We start from the raw sequence: 17,312 nt of genomic DNA on the forward strand, positions 1-17,312 counted from the left end.
GGCACGTTCCACGCCAACGACGACGACGGAGAAGCCTGCTTCCAAGCTCGCCGCCGCGCTCGCAGGTGTGCCCGTTTGGGTCTTCTACATGAAGACTACGATGTGACAGCATGGATATTGCATGACATGGAAAAGTTTGATTGTGAGATGTACATTCCTGATGTGGAGAAGCTTGAAATGAATGGTGAAACCATAATTCTGCCTGAGCACATTGAGAAGATGAAGCAAGGCGCCATGGAAGATGCAAAGAAAGATCAGTAAGGTTACATGTCTCATTTATTTAACCTAAGATATATGCATCTCCTAATTTGCTTCTTCTAATTTGCTGCATAAACTAACTTGCATCTTCTAATTTGCAGGGAGACTAGCAATGGCTTCAGCTAGCAAGGAAGCTTCACATGAGATTTGCAATGGCAGCCAATTTTCTCTCTCTAGTTTTTCTTTTTGCATGTGAGGAATCTTGATTTTGTTGCATCCTTTAACCTTCATGGCTACCTTCAAAACACTCCGAAGTGTTACAAAAATTTTGTTTGCTTTGCACGGCGAATACTCCATGAATGCCTACAAAACATGTGTTGAAGAAATAAATCAATGAGTACATTAGTTGTTCAAGAAACAATGTAACAAGTGAACAATTGACCCATTTACTTATTGCACGGCTGAAACTATATCTTTAATTGTTTTTGCATCCTTCTTGTATTGAATAGCTTGAATAGCTCTAAAAAACCCCAAGTCTAGAATGTTAAAATCCGGAGAATTGGGTGGTTGACAAATTAGCCGAATGTCAAACCCATCTTGCTTAGCAGCCTCACAAAAAAAGGATCATCCACTTTTAAATGAGAAGGTGCATTATCTTGTTGTATGAAAATTGGCTTGTTCACATATTGTCGGTGCAGAAAGTGATCAACACGTAAATATTTATAGTTTTATCGTACGTTGTGATCGGATGTGGCCTAGCACTCAATGACACAGGGTTTATACTGGTTCAGGCAACGTGCCCTACGTCCAGTTTGAGTCGGTCGGTGACTTTATTCCTGAACCCAGGTGTTCGAAGTTTGCAGTGGGGTTACAAACGAGAATGAGAAAGATGAGGAGTACAAGAAGTCCGATCGGACTCTGGTCTGAGGGGCCGAGAGTGACGGGAGCTCCGCTATGTGCTAAGTGTTCGAGCGTGTGCTTGTGGTTTGAACCTTGTGGTTCTGTTGTTGTGTCCTAATGAACTGATCGATCCTCTTTTTCTTTTGGGAGAAAGCGCATCCCCTTTTATAGATAAAGGGGATGGCCTTATAAGTGAGAGAGAGTGTACGTATGCTAAGTCTTGTTGCCCACGTTATTGGGTACATGATGATTGTAGGCGCCCATAACACTGTTAATGTCAGATGCATGTGGGAGGTCGCGTTGTCTTCTTCAGGTATGGCAGACGTCGGTGTCTGCCACACTGTTGATACCCAGAGGCATGTAAGGGGTTTTACCATGTTCTCCTAGTATGGTAAATGCCGACGGCCACAACACTGTTGATGCCCCAAGACACGTGGGGAGCCTGCCTGACCATATGCATGCATTCTGTTTGACAGTAACATGGCCGGCGGACGCGCGGTTATACGTCCGGTTCGCTGGCTTTATAAATCGTATTTTTTAATCACTAAATAGTATTTTTTTACAATAAATTAGTTAACCGTACTTTTAATCGTGACTTATCCGTTCCTTAAAACACCGGGGCAATATTGGTCCCGTCGTACGTCACTTTCAGTCAGCTGCCCAATCGCAATAATGCAAGCACGCTGCACCGCGTCGATCGGCTGTCCAGTATCAAAACTGTCAACAGGAATACAGGTACAGTTTTACACTGAAATCCGTGAAACAAGGGAACAATTGCTGTTAACCAGTCGCTTGCTTTGCTTTGTCCCAAATAAAAGATCAGGCGACGTTGTTTCCTGGCCTATAGATAGATTGCAATCCAGCAGCCGTACAGGGCTGTTTGTTACCTGGTTCATTAGGCCTGCTGTGAGATGTTTGGTTGCCTAGTTTGGACACATAGCCAGACTTGGCTAAGTCAAGGAGAACTCCTTAGCCAGGCATCCTGGAAACGGATCGTCAAGTTGTTTCCCACTAGCCACCTTGGCTAGCGCATCCCGTCCTCCACTCACCTCCCTCCTCGGTTTCGTGCTGCGCCGTCGTCCCTGTCCCTGCCCCTGCGCCGGCAACTCCCTTCCTCCGCTCTCCTCCCTCCTCGCTCTCATGTTGCGCTGCTGTCCCTGCTCACGTCTCCCCACGCCTACGTCGAATTCGGTTGGGCCCACGCCTCCGCTAGATCCCGCCGGCCCCGCCTCCGTCGGTTCCCACGGACCCTGCCTCCGCCGCACTTGTGTGCGAGTTTCTCCCGTAGGCCCTATAGCCGGTTGACGAGGGTGCACACCTGGAGCCGGTCGATGTGCACCACCTGGTCGGCGAGAACGCGCACCTCACCCTCTGGCTCGACGCGCACCCTAGAGGCGGCGACGGAAACAGCCCCGACCAACGATGAGGGCGAAGGCGGGGTGTGCAGCGGAGACGCTCCAGGGGGCGGCGCGCAGGTACTTCTCGAGGAGGCCCTCATCGCGCGAGGGTGCAGGGACGGCGGCCGGCATGGCCCCCGATGGCCGGCTGAGGAGGGGTGGGTTGGAATCGTGAAGCTTGATGATGTGAGGCCCGCGCCGGACGGCCATCGGAGGCGACTGGCGTGGCCGCGGTGGGCATTGTGTGCATTCGTTGCTCGCCAAACATGGTGATGCTGCTGGTGGATGGTGGTAAGTCCACCTTCATTCTTATGCAAGGTGATTCTGTCATCATAGCCAAGACCAACCAAACAACCTAAGGTTGCATTGGTGTAGCCTGTCTTAGACCGCTCTGGCTTAAAATATAAGACGGCTTTAGAAAAATAACCAAACAGATCCCTATAGCCCTTGTCTTCATCGATCCTTCGGTCGGGATGGGATGAAAGCAAATCAAGCGCCCTCCGCTTCCCATCGTCTGCTGTCACCCTAGCTCATCAGCGTACACAATGCGGAGTACTAGCTACTTATAACGGCTCGGATTGTCATATAATATGTATGTATTATTCTTCACGTGCTATTCTACACCTAAGGTGTAGAATACTATTCTACACCTAAGGTGTAGAATACTATTCTACACCTAAGGTGTAGAATACTATTCTACACCAAATTGTTATACTGCATAAAATTCAGTATTATTCAATAGTCGCGTTTCAGTATTTTAGGATACTGGGTGTAGTACTGACTGATACTGGACATGGTTCAGTACTACTCAGTATTTTTTTCAGGTCAGTTTTAGCTTACGGTGTAGAATAGTATTCTACACCTAGGGTGTAAAATAGCGCTGCTGCCGTGTGTGTGTATTTTTGTTTCTCCGCATCCAAGAACTAGCTAGCTCTCGAGTCGAGATCGAGACGAGAAGTAGCAGCAAGAAGAAGAAGCGATCGTCGTCATGGCAGCAGCGTTACTACAGCTGCTGCGTCCGCTAAAGCAGATCTGTTGTGTATGCCCGTGCAGGGACACCTCGTCCCGTTCTATCTCCAGCGCCGCCTCCTCGGCTTGAAGCGGCCCTGGACCTTCACCAACAAGCACAAGCCAAAACTGGACACTACCTTTGCTCAGGATCTGGATAGATACTACTCGATGATCTCCTAGTGCTGGGATGCGTGCACGGCCAGATGGTGAGGTCGGAATCCGATCATATTCCTGGGTGAGTAGTTCTTTTCATTACTAATTTGTTTTGTTGGTTCGTTTATTTATATGGATTTGGATTTGGATTTTGATCAACTACTTGATTCAGTCACTCCGCCATAATCTAACGTCTTCGTTTTCCACGCATGTTTGTAGGTTGATGGACGACCGGAACTTCCGTCTTGCAACTTTGGGCATTGACGTGTTCTTCATCGGAATCCCAAGCTCGCTTATTCTGTACCACATCATCACGTAGTAGTTCGCTGGAAAACCACCACTTTTTCAGCCAGTTCGCCCCATGGAGCTAGCGTTTTGTTTTCATAGTGCGTTCCTTCTCAGTTTATTTTGTTTACAGCATTACTTATATGATACTTGGGTCCTCTTATATAAATTACACTACGTAAAAAATGTTTTTTTAGCAACGGGATGAATTTTTTTTAGGGACGGCTGGTGATAGAGCCGCCCCTACAAATAGTTGTCGGCCAGTGTTATCAGCCGCCCCTACAAATAGCCCGATTTATAGGGGCGGCTGGATATTCAGTCGCCCCCAGCCGCCTCTACAAATCGATTTGTAGGGGCGGCTCAACAATGAAGTGCCTCTACAAATAGACGCCGAATATTAAAAAGTAAGCACTAAAATTCAAATTTTGTAAACGATCTTGGATGAAGAAACAATCAAAATGAAAGTTATAGATCTCGAAAAGTTATGAAACTTTGTAGTTGACAACTTTTTCAGTTGAGATCATTTACTACTTGAAAATACTGTTTGAAATTATTATTCCCGTTTTGTCCTCTAATTCGGAGCCAATTCTTAAAACTGGTCTAGTTTTCGCATACGAACTCCGATTTCGACGTTCCATATATCAAAATCGATCAGAAAAAAATTTGGATCCGTCCATCCCCCGCATTGTCGGGGTCGGAGAATTTTAAATTGGTCAAAAACTGGTCACAATATCATCTTTTCGTGGTCACAAGCTTTTTATCGATTTTGAGCATGTCTTCTGAAATTTCCACGGGCCACGTCTTTCACTTGTTTGAGCTCATATTTTCTGTGGTTACTTCTTTTGTGCTCCTAAGTGAAGGAAAAATATCAAAAAATAAAAAAAGTCAAAATTTTCCAAAAAAACAATGACAGCCCAAAAAATATAAAAAAAGAGGGGCAAAAGAGGAATAATATCTAAAGGAGCACATAGAGAAGGCCAAACGTTATTTTGGAACACTAATTGATTTCAGATGAAAAAATCATGAACATAGAAGTTGCAGAACTTATCAAGATCTACAAGTTTTATTTTGATCATTTCTTCATCCGATAAAGTGGTAATAACATTGTTCACAAAATTCACATATCTCTGCTATAGTTTCATAAACAATAAGAGGGATATATAATATTTGTGAACAATATTACTACCACTATGTCGGATGAATAAATGATCAAAATAGAAGTTGTAGATCTCGAAAAGTTATGAAACTCTATAGTTGACAACTTTTTAATTTGAAATCATCTTGTCAAGAAACATTACGTTTGAATTTCTAAAATTTGAAATTTAAATTTTGTAAACGACCTCGGATGAAGAAACAACCAAAATAAAAGTTGTAGATCTCGATAAGTTATAAAACTTTGTAGTTGACAACTTTTTGATTTGAAATCATCTTGTCAAGAAAAACTACGTTTGAATTTCAAAAATTTTGAAATTTGAATTTTTTAAACGACCTCGGATGGACAAATAGTAAAAATGAAAGTTGTAGATCTTGAAAAGTTATGAAACTTTGTACTTGATAACTTTCTCATTTGAAACCATCTTGTCATGGAAAACTACGTTCAAATTTTTATTATTTGAAATTCAAATTTTATAAGTGACCTCGGATGGAGAAACTACCAAAATGAAAGTTGTAGATCTCGAAAAGTTATAAAACTTTATAGTTGACAACTTTTTTATTTGAATTAGTTTAGGGCCTCAAACAATCAATTTATGCTCAGTTTTGTATAATACATGGGGAATCAAAATGGACTGTGGACGCAAGTGAATGTGAGGTGTAGTGGTAGAGGAGATGGCGCGCGAGAGAGAGGTCGCCGGTTCAAATCCTGGCCGACGCAAAGTGTGCAAAAATCGTGAAAAAAATGCTGCAACCATAGAGTGAGGGTGTGTGTAGCTGCCGGTGGGGACCTCATCGGTTAAAAAAATTGCTATTTTTTTGCCCCTTTTGTCGTGGTTTCTGAAAATTGATTTGTAGGGACGGCTCAATATCTAGCCGCCCCTACAAATCGATTTGTAAGGGCGGCCTGGGAACCGCCCCTACAAATCAGTGATTTTTAGCCATCCTTTCATAGGGGCGGCTGGCAAAACCGCTCCTACAGAGGGTTACCGGTCGCCCCTAAAACCCTTTTTCTACGTAGTGTTATTATCCCTTCGTTTCTCCATGTTAAGTTGATTGCGTTGTTACGTGAAGTAAAAGTTTCATACTCGTTTCTATTTTTGCACACTTTTAACTATTTTAAAACTATTTAACAAGCATAAAACTAAATAAACTATAACTCGGTTATACATGATCTAATAGTATAAAATTTTTACTACAGTTCAATTATATAATAATTAGCCCACCATACAAATTTCACCACAATTGGACCATAGAAACTGCAGCTTTGAATTAATTATAGAAAAGCATAGATCTAAAGTTACAGCTAAAACTTTATACTAAAGTATACCATATTATATATTCATCGTGTAGATCTACTCATGTGGAGTCCAATAAAATTAGATTTTTCATTTTATGATATTTCTATGATTTACTATAATTTTTTGAAAATTCAGCCAAAATAAATAAAAGAGAAGAAGATAAAACCGTCTTTAAAACCACCTGTAACCGGGGCAGGGAGGTAAAATGAACGATTTTAAAAGTTGAGGAGGTTGTTTATCCGTTTTTAGAATTCAGGGAAGAAAAAAAAAAGAAAATGGACTTTTTTCTCTCTTTGAGGCGAGCCAATTCAGTTGGGTTCCCAAGCGGCCCAATCGATATCACGACCAGGCCTAATGTCTACTGTGCTATAGATTCCAGGTCCAGGAATGAGTAACTTTGGGCCTCTGCGGCCCGCTTACGCACGTGGTTGCCCTGCCCCCCTGTTCTCTCCAACATCTCGCATCGCCCCCAACCGGAACCCTGTCTCTCTGTAGCAGTCAGCACCACCACCACCGCGGCGGCGCGAGCGTCACTGTCGTATCCTGCTCCTTTCCCCTGCGCCGCCGCGAAACAGCCCCCCCTCCGTTCGCCGCCTCCACCGCGTGGCGCCATGGCGGACACGGTGCAGTACCGCCTGGAGCGGATGACCGACGAGCTGGACGACCTGGAGCGCCGGGGCCTCTTCACGCGCACCGAGCTCTCCGACGTCGTCCGCAAGCGCCGCGACTTCGAGTACCGCCTCCGCCGCCACTCCCCGCTCCGCCAGGACTTCCTCGACTACATCGCCTACGAGCTCCGCCTCGACTCCCTCCGCAACCTCCGCAAGCGCGCCATCATACGCGCCGCCGCTGACGAGGACGACGACGAGGAGGAGCCCCGGCACGAGGTTCGCAGCAGCGACGACGAGGTTGGCGGGAGGAAGAGGAAGAAGGGTAAATCCAAGAAGTGGAAGAAGTCCGTCTCCGACGTCGCCGGCGTCCTCCGCGTCCTCGACATCTACCGGATGGCCACCGTCAGGTTCAAGGGCGACCTCGACCTCTGGTTCCGCTACCTCGAGTTCTGCCGCGACAAGCGACACGGCAGGATGAAGCAGGTATGCCACCTCCAACAGTCCAGCACCAAATCGGTATCTTCAGCATCATTCCCTTGCGAATTGGATGCCTTAATTAATATCTGTATAGTTGGTTGTTAGGTTCAAAGTTCACCTCTGTAACTTGCTGCTGCTCTGCTCGATTTCAACTCGTTTTGGACTATACACTGGCATTGTGCTCTGCTCACAAGAAATCGGGAAAAGATGAGACCTTTCTATGCCCATAATGTGCTATTACAGCTACACATTGACATGGTGTTTGGTTTGTGCTCGGGTAACGTAACTGAAAATGGAATCAATTCACTGGGGTTTGATTGGTGGGATCATTGATTCCAGACTTTGTTTGGAGCGGACGTGGTAACGGTATTGCAGAGAGACATCAGCGATGTTATGAGAAAAAGGTCGAGGAGTGGTGGTATCGGCAATGAATAGAGTGCTATTTGACGGTATCTCATAACAGGAAGGACCGAAACAAGCAGCTGTATCGTCATACAGTCCCGGGAGTAATTAGATTACGTTACATTCCACCAAACCAAACGCTATCTTAGTATGATGACTTGGAGCCACACGCTGTAATCTGGAAAAGTTGCAACCTTTCTATGCTACCCATTTAAGTTCAAGCTTCCATCTCTGTTACTTGCTGTTCCTCTGTTTGATTTCAATATTTGTTACCCTTTACTCTGACATTGATGCTCACAAAAAATCTGGGGAACTTGACACTTTTCTATGCCCATAATGTGCTATTTCAGGATTTCAGCTACACATTTAGTACTGCTTGGGGCTACACACTGTAATTTGGCCAACAAGTTAGCCAATTATAAATTGCATTGCACATTCTTTCAAGTATTTCTAATCGAGTAGGAAAGTTCAATTTTGAGCTATGATCAGATGGAAGACCTTTATTTGCATACACTGGCAAACTCTAATGTTGTTCTGCTCTGTCCTTGTACTTGTCTTCCTACTACAGGTTCTGGCACAAGCTATTCGCTTCCATCCCAAGGTTCCTGGGCTTTGGATCTACGCGGCAGCATGGGAATTCGATCAGAACCTGAACGTTGCTGCGGCACGTGCATTGATGCAGAGCGGTCTCAGGTCTTGTCCTCAATCAGAGGATATGTGGATCGAGTATCTTCGCATGGAGCTTACCTACCTTAACAAGCTCAAGGCTCGGAAGGTTGCTCTTGGAGAGGATGTCAAGACGCTTCAAAAGAGCGATAACGATGCAGGCCAGTGGAAAGAGGAAAACAAGGAACTGTTCATGCCACTGAACGAACAGGGCGAAGATCCCAAGGAGTCGGGCTTGGCTGGAGATGCTCTGGAGGAGAAGGAAGACCTATTTTGGCGTCAAGGATTGTTAATCATTCAGACCATATATCATGGTGCGGTGGAAGCTCTTCCGTCGAGCTTAACCTTGCGGAAGAAGTTCTTGGAGATATTAAACAGTGTTGACTTGGCACATTCTGATGAGTTGAAACTGGAGGTCCTGGATGACCTTAAGAGAGATTTCTCTCATAGCGAGGACTACTGGGATTGGTTTGCTAGGCTTCAGCTAAGCAACTCGAGCAATTCCAGTAATTCAAATAGAAAGGATGCATTGTCGAATAAGTTGAACAGATCAATTCAGGTAAAGGAATTATATCACCGCTTCCATATAAATATAAACCTCCATCATGCAAGCGAAAGAAAATAAAAAGATGAGAATGTAGTTGAATGCACTGTGGCTGTCTTGCACTAATAATTTTTTTCTGTGTCAATTCACTACAGGCAATTCATATATAGATGCAAGGTTTTAATTGTGGTATTGTGTACTCACATGCTTAGTGCATTCTAGTTTGTGTAGGTTTATGCAGTAGATTGTTACCTAATTTGTTTACGAGGTAATTTCTTATAATCTTATTGCATGCTGGTTATGAAAGCTTTCTTTAATGCCATTTGCAATAATAGTATTAGAGCTTGACTAATCTGTACAGCATATTGTGTACCCTTTAAAGCTGTCCTTTTGTAATAGCCGTGTAGTATGTCTGTGTGTTGCAGTTTAGAGCACAATGGTAGTTTTCCCATTTCTCAGCCAGGATCTGGCAGCTACACTGCACACTAGGTCTGATACACCTTTCTGAACATTCTAATCTATATTGTGGTGTGGATTGTAGGTGTACGATGAAGCTGTCAGAAGGCTGCCAAATACCAAAATGTACTCGTTGTATGCAAAGTTTTGGATGGATGTGCTATATCCTGACAGAGAAGATTCCATCACATTATTCCAGGATTCTGAATTTGATGCTTCAGAGTTCACTTCATCCATACTTAAAGTTTATGAAAATGCAGAATCATGTGGGTGTCTTACTGAGGATCTTGCTTGCCAATACATATCACTTTACTTGAAACTGGAAAGACTGGAGGAAGCTAAGACTCTTGCAGAAAAGCTTTGTGATGGTCCTCTTTCAAATGCTGCAAAATTGTGGAGCCTGAGAGCTTCTATGGAGATAAATTCGATTGCAACTGCTCCTGGCAGTTCTCCCTTGAGCAAGGAGAACCTGAGCTCTCTATTTGATCTATTTAGCACTGTGCTTTCTAAGTTGTCTGTAACTGAGGCTGAGGGATTGTGGCATATGGTAAGTTCTTTAGATTAACATCGGCAAACTTTGGTTTTACCTTTACTACTATGACTGTTTGAAATTTTTCGTGATGCATTTCAGGCCATGAAATTGTTTTTCCATGATAAGGTCTTCTTCGAGAAGTTGGTGAAGATTGCAATGCTATCATTAAGTTTGGCAGGTGGCAGCGATTCAGGTGCATCTGTTTCTTCTGCTATCGTTGGGAGGTATTTGCAAAGAGATGGTATGAAGCATGCTAGGAAGATGTACAAGAGGTATGAAAACTAACTGTACACTTGCCATGTTGCATACAGTATTTAATTGTGTGCTCTCGCATGATAATGTTCTTCAATTATCATTTCGAGCCAGCCTATGTAGATAATATTGACACGGTGAACTAGCATTTTAGATTTCAGAGCAGATGCCATTCATCTGGCTGCTTCTTTTGTGTGTCATTGAAATAACAATTGTTCTATGCATAGTTTGTTATTTAAATATTTGTATATGTAGTAATTGGCTTGATAGGCCATTATCTGTATCGTTCCATCTTTCTCCACAGTCCTTTCCATTGCTTGTGATTCAAGTTAAAAAAAGAAAAATGTAACTGCATTCCATATTGCCTCCATAGTGTTGGGACCTGATGACACCTTGGCCTTTGCTTGTTGGATCCAACACAGATTGCTTGCTTTACCTCGGCCAAGCCTCAAGTTCATGCAGTACTGCATAGAGCTGGAGGCGAACCTTGCATCGCTCGGAGACAATGGCGCCCTCACAAATGCTCGACGGCTATATGATTCAGTGCTCGACCTGTATCCCCAGGAAAGTGAAGTATGGAGAAACTACTACAACCTGGAGCTGAAGGTGAGACCGCACATTACTACTATATATATGTTGCCACATTTCATAAAAGTCTAAAATGCTTGCCATCTTATCTCGAGTCACCGACATGCCGCTCTTGATTGTATTACCAGATGGGAACATCAGAGTCTGCCAACGCCGTGTACTCGCGTGCTCGCAAGGTGCTCGGTGACTCCACTGCCCTGACCGCTCCCTGGAGCTAGCTAAGCTAGCAGCATGCAATGTATTCCAACATGTAATGCATTTTTTGTTTGGATCTGATTTTGAATCCTCTCTGTGAGCATGTTTAGTTTGGGTCAGCAAGTAATTAAGCTGACGCATCAGAATTTTGGCCCTAAATCAGTGGGGTGGTAATTTGTGACTTGCAATATGCTGGTGTGCTGCAGCTGCTCGTCCACCTCGTCGTCGTTCTCCCTGTCCCTTTTCTCCTTGTTGAGCAGTAATAGCTGGACTGTTGGTGTTGGTGATGCTTTACTTTCCGTAGCTGAGTGGCTATGGAGTAAGGATGGCAACGGAGATGTACCCGTCAGGTATCGTCGGAACGTTCTCTTCCCCGCTATGGAGAATTTATCCCGTTTTTGTCCCCGTTAACTGTTTCGGATATAGATTCTTGCCTATCCCCGTACCCGTTGGGCATCGGTCGGGTAACAGATACCCGACGGGTACTGCATACTCGATAAACAAGGACATTTGGAGTCGCAGCTTAGCAATCGGAGACGTTTCTTCTTCACCCGGGTATAAGTGTCGGAGTCTCGGAGATGCTGAGGAGAAGGAGCGAGGTTGCGAGGAGGACAAGCAAAGGTGGCAGAGAGATCGAACTGAGGAAGCAAGGGGCACGAGCGCTCGTGAGGCAGGCGTGCTTGTACTGTTGGCGGAGATGGTGAGGAAAAATTGAACTAGAGTTCATAAAACACATAAACTATATATATGATTGTTCAGATTTGGGCCAAAATAGAGCTTCTTTGGGCCTAATACTCGCATGACAGCTCAAATAGTCGGGTTCCCCAACGGGTAACGGGGACGGATAAACAGGGAACGTTCCCGTACCCGCTATACTCATCGGGGATGGATTCTTGCCCATTTAGATATCCGCGGGTAAAGATATGATCTCATCTCTGTCCCTTAATGGATCAAATACCCGTCGGGTATCGGGTATCAGGGTCTTTAGTAACAATGTGAATTGCAACGTGAACAAATTCCTTTGAGAGGTGATATGCATTATTGCTCGCTTTGCATGGACCAGAGACGCAGATAAACAGTGTCCATGGACCCGTCTTTGTCGTGGCAATAACTAATGGGAGCTGAATGCTGATGGATGGGATATATGTACAGCTCCAGCTAACCCTAGACAAAAATAACCGAGAACCAAACCGAAATAACCAAAACCGAAACCGAATTAACCGAAACCGGAAATTTTGGTTCCTAGTTCGGTTCCCAATTCTCACGAATCGAAATAATATCGGGTAATTCGGTTCCAGACCTCGGTTAACCAAACAGAACCGAAGAACCGAATCCGTACATATTAGCCCAATAGCAAAAGAACCGAACTGTATGGCTTATGTAATGTATGGCTCGGTTTTTATTTTTCTCCTTTTCTTCTCTTCTGTTTCGCTGATGTAATGTATGGCTCGGTTAGTTCGGTTCTAACCGAACCGAACGGTTTTGGTTAACCGATTGCCCAGGGTGAGCTCCAGCCATCAGTCAATCAAACAACACTACACATTAGCCAAAAAGATGGGAACACCGACTAAGCTGCCGCCGCTGCTCACAGCCGTGTGTCTCGTCGTCGTCGCGGCCGCCGGAGTGCCGTGCCGCCCTGGTCGCCGGAATGGATAAGGAGAGAGGGGGGGGGGGGGGGGGAGGGAGGGAAGGGATAAGAGGGGAGGGATCTAGGGAGAGGAGTTTGGGCCAATGGGAGAGCTCCATTTTGAAGACACGGATCGCTGACGTGGTTAGGGAGTTTGTCGAGTGTCCTAGGTCTGATTGCCGAGTGCCAGATAAGGGGCACTCGGCAAACCTATTTTTTTTTTCCATTTTCCTTCTCCTTTTCCGTAACGTGTTTTTCTAAATTTGTTCCGATGTACTTTAAAAATACCTTGTCAAATTCACTCAACAATATATATTTGATTTTTCTAGAAATATTACTCCATTATTTTATGAAATTTAATTTATATCAATTAAAATTCTATAATTGCACTTAATAAATTAAAATTATCAAACGGACCAAAAAATTTACCAAAATTTCACATGTAACAATCTCTGTTCTCTATTGCCTATACAAAAAGTTTTGAAGTCAAACCCCAATTGGACCATCAATTTGACTCCAAATCTTATTGAATCCTTATCAACGCTACGATTCTTCTTCGGAGATGCTTCGGTTTGTAAGCATCGTACGTGAAAAATTGTGCGAAACCTTCTTAATTTTTTACCACAGCCTCCACGTATGATATCATGAGATCTTGACAAATCTCATGATTTTCAAACTTCGTTTGCTTTTTTTAGAATTTAAAAATCATTCGGCCACACGTTCGTGGTTGTGTTTCCTGAACAAGATGTTCGAAATTTCTTTTTATTTTCCGGGTAAGGCCTCACACTGGACTTAATAACATGAATATCATTTTTCTACTCATTTTATTCTATTATTTGAATCACTTGCAGTTCAAATTTGGCTTATACCAAAAAAATTCCTTGAAATACAATAAATTAATTAAATATAGCAAACAGATCAAAAAATATACCAAATCTTAACATGAAGTACCAAATGTTGTATGTGGAGTGTAGAAAAAGTTTCAAGGTCAGAAGAAAAAAAAACTTATTTATTTGCCAAGTGCAAAAAAAAACACTCGGCATACTTATTTCTTTGTCGAGTGCAAAAAAAAAAAACTTGGCAAACTTATTTCTTTACCGAGTGCTACTAACGGACACTCGGCAAACTCCTAATGGCCGGCACACTAACTGATGGATGTTCATGTGGCGGTTTGTTGCCGAGTGTTCCTGTTTTGCCAAGTGTTTTTTCTTAGTTTGCCGAGTGTTTTTTTTCCAGCACTCGGCAAAGAGTTTGTTTGTCGAGTGTCATTATTTTGCCAAGTGTGTTTTTGGCAGCACTCGGCAAATAGCTTGTTTGTCGAGTGCCCGATAGAATACACTCGACAAATATTTTTGCACTCGACAAATCTGTTGTTTCCGACAGTGATGCATGCACGAGCATGACTGATAGCAAGCAAGCAGGAAAGAAAGCCTTGTTATAGTAAAAATCATATATGCAAGTAGCAGAGGAAAAAGCTAGAGTTTTTCCCTGTGTGCTATTAAGAAAGATGCTCCAGACCTATATATCACTAAAAAGTTCAAACACATTCTAGTGCTATGACATTTTTTTTTTATCTCCCAAGCTATTCCGTCTGCCTTATCGTTTAACAGCCCTGACCTGTGGGTCGTCCAAAATGCTCTCCTGTGGCCGGCGAGCACGAGGTCTCTCTTCTCTCTCATGTGTCATGGACGCCAAACATTTGTCAGATCGAATCGAAGTAAATGCAGGCTTATTAATAATCACCGGCACCAGGTACGGTAGTAGCTGGTAGCAGACACGCGCACGGCGCACCTGCTGGTAGGCGTAGGCGTAGGCGAGCGCCCGCTCCCGGCGTGCGGCGGCGTCGTGACGGCGCGCGCCCTCGGCCCTGGCGTCCTCCAGGGTGCGGCTACTGCTGTCCCAGGCACCGGAAGGGCTCCTCCCGCCGCCGTTATCCTCGCCTCTTCCGAACCTGCCTCTGCTTCTGCTTCTCTGCCGCAGCAGCAGGTCTGCCACCTCGCCGTCGTCACTGAAGTCGTGGTCGCCCTGCAATGCCAGCTCGACGCATGGTGGACGCCCCGCTGCTCCTAGCACGGTGGAGCGGCTGGCTGGCGGTGTCGGCGGCGGGAGGAGGAGCGGGTGTTCGGTGACGAAATCTCCTCTACTCTTTGTGGACGACGAAGTCAGTAACTAAAGGTACTACGACTGCCACCGGCCGCGCGCCCTGCCGCCGGCGAGCAGAGCTAGCAGCGAACGCTCGCGAGCTCCGCGACCTCCTCGCCGTCGCCGCGCTTCCCTTCGCCAAGCAGGAGGCAGCGCCTGGGGAAGCCACCTGCCGCCCGCCGGGATCTAGGCTGGGAGAGCCGTCGTGCCCTCCGGCCTCCGCCGAGCGCCGCACGGTGCGCTGGCCGAGCCCGCGGGCGTTCGCTGGAGCCCGAGCCCGCAAGCACAGCACGGCCACGGTGGAGACGGCCGCGGCTGCGGAGGGCGCTCGCAGCGCAGACGCGGAACTCCGGGTTGCGGCGCGCGGTCCGCCGGCGGCTCGGGACGGGGTGGCGCGGCTCAACGTCGGTGAGGCAGTAATGGAGGCGGCGAGGTGGAGGACGCGCAGTCCTGCTGCTTTCAGAGCTCCCCGTCAGGCCTCACCGTCGCCACCGCGAGCGAGCCCACCGCCGGAGTGGAGGTAGCTGAGGAACACGGCGATGGGACACGAGGGTATTTTCGACTTTTTTCACCTTTGTTTGACAACGTCAGAGGCGAAAGTGGACGGAATCGTAACAGCAGGGTGCGTTTGAAGTTTTTAGGGGTCACGTAGGTGTAGATAATCTTTCGTGATGACGTACAGGAAAAAGGCTCAAAAAGCTACTGCCAGTAGAAATGATTATGAGCAGCGCAATGCAACTACCATCCATGTGGGTCCACCCACCACCCATACACACCACACCAAACCCCACTACACCGACATCTCACCTAACTTTCGGACCGACCACGCACTCGCTGTCTCGCTGTCCAATCCAACCAATCATCGCTGTCCAAGATTCTCCTGCTGCTCAGCTCCACCGGTCATCGTCAACAGGTTGCTCACCAAACCCATGGGGATCCAACCACCGCAACCACTACGGCGACGACCCACCCTCCGGTCATCCTCCTCGCCGTCGCCGCACCGGAGCTGGACTTGGACCCTCCTGACCCCGCCGACCCTCCGGACGACGAGTCTCCGCCGCCGTCACCACCGGGCGCGGGCGCGGGCGCGAGCGCGTCGACGCCGTTCCCATCCGTGGTGACATACACATCGAGCTGGACGGTGGCGTCGGTGCCGTTGATCCCCTGGGGCGTCTTCCACAGCACGTACCCGGTGGCCATCCGGAACGTCCCGGTGCCGCCGACGACGGGGATCTCCCTCACATCCTCCCCGGTGTCGTCGCGGCCCATCACGGCGAGCGTGCTCCCGTTGTGGGCGCCCGACGTGAGCAGCAGGTTGGCGCACACCATCAGCGCCGCGCCAGACTGCGACGCCAGCATGTAGATGCCCTGCATGCGGCCCAGCTCCGCGGACGTCGGCGAGGACGTCGCCGTCAGCGGGTCGTCGATCACCGTCGTGTCGCCGAACGTCATGCCTAGCGTCGGGGCCGTCAGGGTGGAGCCCGGACCCTTGATCACCTTCACCGCCGTTGGGTTGCTGCCCGACGTGATGTCGTGCATGAAGAAGCTCAGGTGGGTGGTGCCGTTGCTGTCCGCCGCCAGCGTCAGGACGGCGGACATGGAGAGGAGGAGGGGGAGGAGGAGGAGGAGGAGGACGGGCGCGGTGCTGGTGGCCATGGCGCACGGCCGCTAGCCGCGTCAAGGAATGTGCGTGGTTGCGGCCGATGTACGTGCTGCTAGCTAGTTTGTGATAAGGGTGGCCGGAATGGAAATGGATTAGCTAGCTGCTTGTGTTATGTATGGGCGAATCGGAGGTGGTGCTGGTTGTTGGGTTAGTTTAATTAGGAACGAAGAGGACATATGATGGATGATTTAGATGCCATTGACAGCATGTGCAGCCTGCCAGCAGCACTGTGTAGGCCTCTACTGACTACTAGATCTCTTTCTGTCGCTCTGCATGCAGGTCAATTAGCTAGTGTGATGGTTGTTGAGCTAGTAGTGATTTGTAGTAGCAGTAACCAGTAACCAAACCAACAAATCCGAAGATAGATGGATCGACTCGATCGATGCAGGAGCTGTTGAGCTCACCTACCACTATACGACTAGTACGACATGTATGTTGAGTAAGATCGAGATGGATGGATGGGCAGGGCACAAGGGCATTGCTTGCTTGCTTTGTGCGCTAGCTCATCCCTCCACGTCCACGTCCATGTCCATGTCCATGTCCATGTCCATGTCCATGTCTTCACGTTCGCTTTTTTTTTTAATTTATTTTTTAGGGTGACTCTATACATCTGTTGACAGACTTGACAACTAAAAATCTATCAAATTTTTGACAAATTAAAAGCTGCCACATCTGCTAGAAAAACTGACAGACGCTACAAAGGAAAATCTATCAGATTTGCATAACAGGGTTCAATACCCAAACAGACAAGAACCAAAAC

The 17,312-nt window shown here is 46.5% G+C and overlaps 2 protein-coding genes across 2 annotated transcripts; one reads left to right on the forward strand and one right to left on the reverse strand.

The window, feature by feature from the left end:
- Window positions 1-6,867: 6,867 nt before the first annotated feature.
- On the forward strand, window positions 6,868-11,294 carry LOC136549292 (uncharacterized). The gene is made up of 6 exons (XM_066540536.1): window positions 6,868-7,491; window positions 8,456-9,112; window positions 9,639-10,100; window positions 10,185-10,357; window positions 10,760-10,943; window positions 11,054-11,294. The coding sequence occupies exons 1-6, from the start codon at window positions 7,009-7,011 to the stop codon at window positions 11,141-11,143; spliced, it is 2,049 nt and encodes a 682-aa protein (XP_066396633.1). The 5' UTR covers window positions 6,868-7,008; the 3' UTR covers window positions 11,144-11,294.
- A 4,295-nt stretch (window positions 11,295-15,589) lies between these two features.
- Window positions 15,590-16,830, reverse strand: LOC136549298 (dirigent protein 1-like). Its single transcript, XM_066540542.1, has one exon. It carries the CDS (start codon window positions 16,543-16,545, stop codon window positions 15,808-15,810), a length of 738 nt encoding a protein of 245 aa, XP_066396639.1. The 5' UTR covers window positions 16,546-16,830; the 3' UTR covers window positions 15,590-15,807.
- Window positions 16,831-17,312: the final 482 nt, after the last annotated feature.

The sequence above is a fragment of the Miscanthus floridulus genome, chromosome 4 (genome assembly GCF_019320115.1).
Source record: "Miscanthus floridulus cultivar M001 chromosome 4, ASM1932011v1, whole genome shotgun sequence".
NCBI classification, from domain to species: domain Eukaryota; kingdom Viridiplantae; phylum Streptophyta; class Magnoliopsida; order Poales; family Poaceae; genus Miscanthus; species Miscanthus floridulus.

Coding starts and splice junctions, on each gene's coding strand:
- LOC136549298 (XM_066540542.1), bottom strand. CDS start 16,545: ATGGCCACCAGCACCGCGCCCGTCCTCCTCCTCCTCCTCCTCCCCCTC.
- LOC136549292 (XM_066540536.1), top strand. CDS start 7,009: ATGGCGGACACGGTGCAGTACCGCCTGGAGCGGATGACCGACGAGCTG. Junction 7,492..8,455: donor GACACGGCAGGATGAAGCAG/GTATGCCACCTC, acceptor TTCCTACTACAG/GTTCTGGCACAAGCTATTCG. Junction 10,944..11,053: donor ACTACAACCTGGAGCTGAAG/GTGAGACCGCAC, acceptor TTGTATTACCAG/ATGGGAACATCAGAGTCTGC.